At 42.7% G+C, this 9,038-nt stretch overlaps 1 protein-coding gene across 1 annotated transcript; it reads right to left on the bottom strand.

Annotated features, from left to right (window-relative positions):
* Nucleotides 1-560: 560 nt before the first annotated feature.
* Nucleotides 561-8,619, bottom strand: LOC308397350 (GTPase IMAP family member 9-like; the record flags this gene model as incomplete). The annotated part of the gene is made up of 2 exons (XM_080883202.1): nucleotides 8,535-8,619; nucleotides 561-1,486 (listed from the first exon to the last, which is right to left on the bottom strand). Exons 1-2 carry the CDS (start codon nucleotides 8,557-8,559, stop codon nucleotides 561-563), a joined length of 951 nt encoding a protein of 316 aa, XP_080739328.1. The 5' UTR covers nucleotides 8,560-8,619.
* Between the last annotated feature and the right edge of the window lie 419 nt (nucleotides 8,620-9,038).

The following is a 9,038-nucleotide window of genomic DNA, read 5'->3' as shown; positions in this document are numbered from 1 at the left end:
AGCATGTGCTTTTTCTCTTGATGTAATTTATTTTAAAAGGATCACTTTAACATTTTTTAGACTTAATAATCCAGAGGGGCACATTTGACCAAACGTCCGGCCTGTTCCAGCCTGTTTGCTTTGATCACCTTTGAGTCCATCAGTGGCAAACAAAGTGACACACACACACACACACACACACACACACACACACACACACACACACACACACACACACACACACACACACACACACACACACACACACACACACAGAGTTATCAATCAGTTATTGCTTTTGAATATAGGAACATAATTAAAAGGTTCAGTGTGGATAATGTGTTCTACTGACATACAACATAAGGACATGTCAAGGGCTGCAGACAAAGAAATCATAAAAATAATTAATGAAACAAGATGCTAATCTATATCTGTATCTGAGCAGCAATCAGCCTTATGATAAAGATAATATGGTGACAGAACAGGAAAAATAAACAATATTTATGAAATATAGTTTAAAGTTTATCTAAATTTTTCATAGGGCTGGAATGATCTAACTAATTACTGCAATCCTTTGTGTTTTACTGTATGTTGCATCCTGTTTCATCTTTCACTCTGAAATATATATCTTGTTTGGGAACCCCGGCATATGCAGCTGCAACAGCAGCTCCAAAAGCAGCTCCAACTCCAACTCCAACAGCCGCTCCAGCAGCAGCTCCAGCAGCAGCAACTCCAGCAGCGGCTGCACCAGCAGCAGCTAAACCTAGACCTCCAGCAGTAGCTCCAATAACAACACCCTTTAGAACATCCTGAATAAAGGAGTTGTCTTCCTCTGCCTTTCTTCTTGCTTCTTCAAGATTCATGTCTGGATATTTTTCCAGAAGTTCTTTAATCTTTTGTTTTATGGCTCTCTCGGCCTCTTGGAACATTTCGTTGGTGTAGAAGCCTCCTCCATTTAGTTGAATCATTGCACTGATCTTCAGCAGCAGCTCTTTAAGCTGAGAGGGATCTCTGTCATCATTGTCAAAAACATGATGATTTCTGTGACACTGACTGATGAAGCGGCGGAGATCTGGATTCTCATTAATTAATTTTTCTATGGAGGAATGTCTTTTCTTCAGCTCATCTCCATGGGTAAACAGTACCATGGTGTAACGTGATGCCTCTTTTCCAAATATTGTCTGAATGATTTTCACTGATTTTTGTTCTTCTTTTGTGAATCTGGTTGGCTGGAGCACAACCAAAAAAACATGTGGCCCAGGAGCAGCAAAGGACATGCATCGAGCAATCTCTCTCCTCACCTGCTCTTCAGATTGTTTTGTGTCACCCAGTCCTGGTGTATCAATTACAGCCAGTTTAAGGCCACCAAACTCTCCCATCTTTTTCTCACACACTTCTGTCACTGAGGAAGAAGTCAGCTCAGATTTAAAAGCATCTCTTCCTAAGATGGTGTTTCCTGCTGCACTCTTCCCAACTCCAGTTTTCCCAACAAGTACAATCCTGAGATCTGTGAGAGAACACAATGATGTTACCTGTTTACCCCCATCAGTTTATTTTATCTACAGTGGTCCCTCGCCATAACAGGGTTTACCTTTCAAGGTCTTGCTCTTTCGCTGATTTTTTTTTTGCAATTTTGCATGCTTTTTCTTTTCTTTTCCCCCCCACACAAATGTGTTCGGCATCCTGATTGGCTGTAAACAACTGTCAATCAGTCTCCTAGTGCCATGTCTCCTGTACAGTACAGAATGCGTTCAGCTTGTCAAATTTACATAAATCTTCGATCGCTAGCAGTGTGACTCTGAAGTGCTGTACCGTCAAAGGCACCTGCGGTAGCACTCAAAAGGCAGAGGAAGATGCTAACCAACGCACAAAAAGTTGGACCTTTTGACATGCTAAAGGAAGCTAAAAGTTACCGTATTTTTCGGACCATAAGGCACACCAGGTTATGAGGCGCATTAAACGAAACAAAAGAGTCAGATAAGTCAAACTTTACTCAACTCGTTCTTCTTGCTTCGTCTACTTCTGTCCCATTGATTCATTAATATTGAATTCTCTCACAGCTGCTCTATTCCCATGTCCTGCACCTGAAAACAGGGTTTAATCTTTGGTTTCATTCCATAATACTGGACTTATTTTTCTACGAAGGGTTGAACTTCGAGGGTGTTTAAACAAGAGAGAAAAGTGCCTGTCTGAGAAAAGTGTATAAAGTGTGTAGTGAGGGGTTTTACAGCCTTAAAACATCTACAGTGGCTTGCAAAAGTCTTCGGCCCCCTTGAACTTTTCCACATTTTGTCACATTACAGCCACAAACATGAATCAATTTTATTGGAATTCCACATGAAAGACCAACACAAAGTGGTGTACACGTGAGAAGTGGAACGAAAATCATACATGATTTCAAACATTTTTCACAAATAAATAACTGCAAAGTGGGGTGTGTGTAATTATTCAGCCCCCTTTGGTCTGAGTGCAGTCACTTGCCCATAGGCATTGCCTGATGACTAAATAGAGTGCACCTGTGTGTAATCTAATGTCAGTACATACAGCTGCTCTGTGACGGCCTCAGAGGTTGTCTAAGAGAATATTGGGAGCAGCAACACCATGAAGTCCAAAGAACACACCAGACAGGTGAGAGATAAAGTTATTGAGAAATTTAAAGCTTAGGCTACAAAAAGATTTCCCAAGGCTTGAACATCCCATGGAGCACTGTTCAAGCGATCATTCAGAAATGGAAGGAGTATGGCACAACTGTAAACCTACCAAGACAAGGCCGTCCACCTAAGCTCACAGGCCGAACAAGGAGAGCGCTGATCGGAAATGCAGCCAAGAGGCCCATGGTGACTCTGGACGAGCTGCAGAGATCTACAGCTCAGGTGGGGGAATCTGTCCATATTAGTCGTGCACTGCACAAAGTTGGCCTTTATGGAAGAGTGGCAAGAAGAAAACCATTGTTAACAGAAAACCATAAGAAGTCCCGTTTGCACTTTGCCACAAGCCATGTAGGGGACACGGCAAAAATGTGGAAGAAGGTGCTCTGGTCAGATGAAAATAGGAACTTTTTGGTCAAAATGCAAAACACTATGTGTGGCGGAAAACTAACACTGCACATCACTCTGAACACACCATCCCCTACTGTCAAATATGGTGGTGGCAGCATCATGCTCTGGGGGTGCTTCTATTCAGCAGGGACAGGGAAGCTGGTCAGAGTTGATGGGAAGATGGATGGAGCCAAATACAGGGCAATCTTGGAAGAAAACCTCTTGGAGTCTGCAAAAGACTTGAGACTGGGGCGGAGGTTCACCTTCCAGCAGGACAACGACCCTAAACATAAAGCCAGGGCAACAATGGATGGTTTAAAACAAAACATATCCATGTGTTAGAATGGCCCAGTCAAAGTCCAGATCCCCCCAGGCCACCCCGCTGGACACGCCACTGTCTACACAATGTTGATTCTTGGCTCCACCTTGCACTACAGCAATAACCTCCTCATTAGGTTGGCAGATAATACAACTGTGGTGGGTCTTATTAGTAACACTGATGAGTAGGGATGGGTACCGGTATCCGGTGCCATTATGGCACCGGTTCTGACATAAACGGTAATAACCAGACCGAAAAGCAGCGCACATTTCGGTGCTTCATTTCGGTGCTTTTTTTTCCCTGAGATGTCATACACTTCGGATTCTAGCCAATCATTTTACCTTTGCGAGCGTAGTAGGCGGGTCCAGGTACGTACGTTCTTTTAGAGCAGAGCTACAGATTAAAAATGCCCAAAGCGAAGCAGTCAAAAGTCTGGCTGTACTTCACAGCAAAAGATGCAAACTCAGCAGCCTGCAACAAGTGCTTTAAGGTGATACTGTGAAAAGGAGGTAACACCTCGAATCTGATGAAACACCTGGCGACGCATAGGGTTTTTTTAAAAGCCGAGAAATGCGCCGTATTTGATAGCTTGCTGCGAGACCTCACACCGTGCGCATCTACTGCGGGTGTGGTGCCTGTTATCGACCCGGAGTTAGCAACATGCACCCGAAGAGGAGAGTCCTGGCCCCTAGCCCTGCCAGTGTAGCAGAAATGATGACGGATGATGATGGCAGCAGCAGCCGTTCTTCTCTGCATGAGTAGCTTAATGTTGTTCGTGTGTAATTTACATTGAGTAGGCTAACCACGTTATTAAATTAATGCATGTAAGGTGAACTAGCAAACATCATCATAGCTACATGCGGCTGTCTTCTTGTTTGATGGCAGATACTCCCTTCACTCTGGCCAAAAAGGCTAAAATGACCAAAGAAAAAGTGGAAAACAGTTAAACATGAAAGGTTTTGGACAAAGTTTGTGTTTTTTTTTTTTTTTTTTCCATTGTTTAAGCACTGCTTCCAGCCAAGAGTGATACCATATATGCCCTATAGCTGCAGGGGATAACCCTTTTTATAAAAAACAGCTGAACATGAGAGGTTTTTGGACAAAGTTTGTGTTCTTGATTCTTTAAGCACCGGTTCGTGCACCGTTTAAGTGCAGGGATAGTTCAGTAGGTAGAGTAGTGGCCCCATGATCGGAAGGTCGGGGGTTCAACTCCACTGAACGGCTACCCTGAGGTACCCCTGAGCAAGGTACCGTCCCTACACACTGCTCCCCGGGCGCTGCATTGATGGCTGCCCACTGCTTCACTGGGTGAATGGGTTAAATGCAGAGGAACTATTTCCCCATGGGGACTAACACGCACACTTTACTTTACTTTAAGCACCGGCACCGTTTCAAAAGTACCGGTTTGGCACTGGTATCAGATAAAACCTAAACGATACCCATCCCTACTGATGAGATAAACTACAGGAAGAAGGTGAATCAGTTGGTTACTCAAAATAAATGGTGCTGCTGTGGAGAAGGTGAGCAGCACAAAAATTTCTGGGTGTGCACATTACACAGGACCTCTCCTGAACATGCAACACTGCATCACTGGCCAAGAAAGCACAGCAATGCCTCTACTTCTTCTGTAAACTGAGGAAAGCAGGATCCCCAGTACCCATCCTGTGCACTTTCTATCATGTCACCATTTTCAAAACAAAGTTGGCATATCATCCTGCAAACCCTGACTACAAATCTGTAGAACTCTGCCTATGGTTCCTAAGTGCTGACAGGGTGATCTTCTTGTAGTGTTGATCTTCTTGGGATGTCCACTTCATGGCCTGTCTCTGACATAGCCTTCAATTTGGAGATGGTAGTAGGACTTACTCCAAATAGTGATGCAGCTTGAAACTGCCCAATGGCACAGGCACTAGTCTTATGAATGATTATCGTCACCTGAAGTACCAGAAGCTCAAAACTAGAGTTAACAGCAGAATAAGCAATTTGGTATTGAGAGAGGAGATTTAGCAAGTTTTTCATTAGTTTTTTTTTTAAAACATAATTAATATTTTTTTATGCAACCCCCCCCAAAAAAAAAAAAACCCTGTACAGTAACTATAACTGGTTCATGTAAACAGCAGGAGTTTTTGCAGTTGCAGTAGTTAGACTAAAAAAATGTGTCAGACAGATGGAGGAAATGCTCTGAAGCTGAGGTTTGAATTATTATTATTTATTGGTTTTTTTGCCTGTCCCGTTTGGTTCTTTTGGCATCAGAATTATTGTCTAAAAGCAAAGAAAGATGCCCAACGGATTTCCTTTACCAAATGGACCATCCCAGCCTTGCCGTATTGGTCTATTTGATTCACCTTTTATTGTTTATTTTATTTTATTTTCACTTGCTAAATACAGGATGGACTTGACTGGGGAAAAGAAAGGGGAGAAAGAATAAGGGAAACAAAAACAGCGTTGAAAAGGAATTGTGATAAAGGGCTAAAAACAAAAACCAACAAAACAAACAGACAAAAAATACATATATCAATCACCTGGATCACCTGTTGAGAAAGAAAAAAGAGAAAACAAGCAAAAAAAAAAAAACCCCAGACAGTAAGGTTTGAATTAGACACAAAGATTCAAATATTTTGGGTAGAGCTCAGAGTGACATGACTTTGTTTGCTCTTTTTTTTTTTTTTCCCAGAACAGATTTTTTTCCTGGATTGCTGTGCACTGAATATGAAAGCCAGATCGGTTTCTTTTTATCCCTGTGGTTACACAAGGCCACAAAAAGCACTTTTTTTTCCTCTCTTGGCTCTTGGCGAAGGCGGTCGCACTTTTCTCCTCTCCTCCTTCCCCTTATCTTCCCTGCTTAGCCTCTTGTGTCCTTGTCCTGTCTCGTGTGTATTACTTTCCCTGGAACAGTCTCTCACTGTCGTTCTCTAAAACCTAAAAGAGAATTATGGATTTGATCAACTGGTCTCTGAATGCTATTGACACCCTTTTCTCAACAAGAAGTCTGGGCTTGGGAGAGCCCGAGTGCCCTGGAGGGACATTCCCTGCCAGATACACGATGGACGGGTGGTAGAAATGGAGGATCGTGTGCCTGGCGGGACTGTCGATCGAGGACGCTGAAGATATCTGATCGGAGCTGGCTTGGCCCTGGCTTATCAGAGAATTAATTCAAACACCCCCCCCCCCCCCCCCCCCAAGGCTGCCCGCTGGAGATTGAAACGATGGGACGAGGTGCGACTTCTCACACCGGACGCAGCATGGTTAACACCTTGGAGACGCTTACAGCTGCCGTAAAGACTCAAAATAACACCATTGAGCGTATATTGGGATACATCAAAGAGAGGCCTGCTCAAAATGAGACCCTTGAGCGAAAGTTGGAACACATCGCAGAACGGCTCACTGCAGTTGTGGGGTCTCAGAATCAAAAGAATGACAACACCACGGGACGGAAGTTTGATACCATCATGGGGAGGCTCGCGGTTCTCCAACGGGAAATTGAGAGACCAGTGTCGGAGTGTTAAGAACAGCTTTGAAATTCTCCTGAGCTGCTCGCATAAAAGAAAAATCAACAACATCAACATGCAGACACCACGGCGCCAGCTGCGGGCCCAAGGCTGGAGCCGAACAAAAGCTCCCAGATAACGACTGTGTGTTGACTATTCTTCCCATTCCATGCAAGGCCACCTGGGTTGGCTGGCAGACTGTATACTTAGCCTGATAGGGCGGAGGACACTGTCTCAGCTGAACTCTGGACACGCGCGCACACACATATACTTACACTGATAAGCACGCACTCATCCCCCTCCCTTTCAAAATGCTTGTTTCCTGTGTGCCGCGCTGGAATGGTAGCGCTGTGCAGGATGACTGCTGTGTTTCCTTCGGATTTCTCCTCACCCCCTACCCAACCTTGTGGCTTGTCACGTGCTCCAATGTTGTACTGTGGACATTTATGTGCTCTCTGTGCAGAGGAGTTTTTTTTGTTTCCTGTTCTCATGCTGTCCTCCCATAGGTGCCCAGCATGAGTATAGGTCTCTTTTTCCTCTTCTACTTTCCCATTGTTGTGTACTTTTTCAGTGTTTTCCTGTAACGCTGCCGATCTCCGACCTGTATTCCCATGTGATGTCTATGTTGTGTGCGTAAGTCGGGGGGGTTTCTATTCCACTGCGGGGCAACCTGCATGTGGCCAATAGAGTCTTTCATTCAACAATGAGCTATTATACGAAAACCCGCTGAGAACATGTGAGTCCCCACATGTCGTTTTCACGTCCCACGTCTCAGACAAAGTAAAACGTGAGACACATTTCGTTTGATGTGGTGTCCAACTTGTGTCGTTTAGTTTATTTCAGTGTTTTATTTTTTAGAACACATGTTATACTTGTTTTAGCAGCTCATTTTTAACTAAAACTGTTATTAAGAATATTATGATATAGGATTTTAGTGCTGTTTGTGGATATTCTGAAGACTGATGTAAAGTTGTCTTCAGAAACGATCAAGTTATGTGTTTTTAATATTCATTTCAGCTGCATCCTAAACTCTATTTTATATATTATTCCAGTGTAACAAACAAATCAGTCTAGTCTTTACTGGAACCTTTCAAAATAATTCACAGTTGAAACACTCCAACTCACAACAGAGCATCCCTCCATCAGGTCCAACCTACTATCAGTGGCTCTAAGGTGCCTGTGCTGATAGCTCTAGGTCTAACAAACTGCATTCAAAACAGGTGGGTTATGTGGTGGCTAACTGTCCAAAGATATAATGGGCATAACAAACTTAAAAAAAAAATTAAAAGAGGACCATGTGAGACATGTAAATCAGAAATTCTAGTAAAGTTTTTTTTTTTTTTTTCTCTTCTTTTTTAAATCTCTAGTAAATGGCCACACAGAGACCAAGTTCACGCGCTATTTGCAAGCCACACATTCTGGAAACGACATTCAACCTGCAGCCATTTTGTTAAGGGCAACTGCCATTAGTGAAGCTAGACTGAAAAGTAATAGCCTGGACTGAAGTCTTAAAAACAATGGAGACATACCTTTTATGATTTAATTTTAACCTTGCCGTTTTTTCTCTCTCTCTCTTTTTTTTTTTTAAACCTTGGATACTTCTTTTCTTAAAGAAAACTAATAAAATAGAGATCGCCCCGTGCTTTAATTCTGAGATGTTTATTATAGAAATTAATTTTAAATGAGAGTGAAAGTGATAAAAGTACTCACCTTCCAATGCAGGTTTGCCAGCCATGTTTTTGTTTTTTGTTGTTTGTTATTTCCTAAGCAGTTGATCAAGTGTGTTCACTTTCTGGGGGTGACATTGAATAGTTTCGTTTCACTGAAAGAGCTGTAATATAGTCTGACCGTAAACTCCTCCCCAAGTGACACAAACAAGAGGTGGAGTAAATAACTTAGCTGCCCTCCAAATCCCGGTATGGCAGTGTAGGAAGTCAGAGACTCAAAAAATCACCCGTTTCTCTGAATCCGACTTAGTATTGATGATCACCCCCTGTGATTTATTTAGGCTTCTTCATCTATTAGTCAGTCAAAGGTTATTTATTCACACACAGGAACAGAATAGACAAAAGATTCTGTAAACGAGAAATCCATTTTCCAAATCTGACTTGGGGGAGATATTACAGTGTTTAGAGATGATATATGTAAAACAAAATAGATGTAGTGATATCATAAAACGCCTCAGCAAGCGTGGTGTGAGACGAGTATTAATTA

The sequence above is a fragment of the Rhamphochromis sp. 'chilingali' genome (assembly GCF_963969265.1).
Source record: "Rhamphochromis sp. 'chilingali' genome assembly, chromosome: 5".
Lineage (NCBI taxonomy): Eukaryota > Metazoa > Chordata > Actinopteri > Cichliformes > Cichlidae > Rhamphochromis > Rhamphochromis sp. 'chilingali'.
The sequence above is the reverse complement of the archived record's forward strand: the minus strand, read 5'-3'. Positions and strand labels throughout refer to the sequence as shown.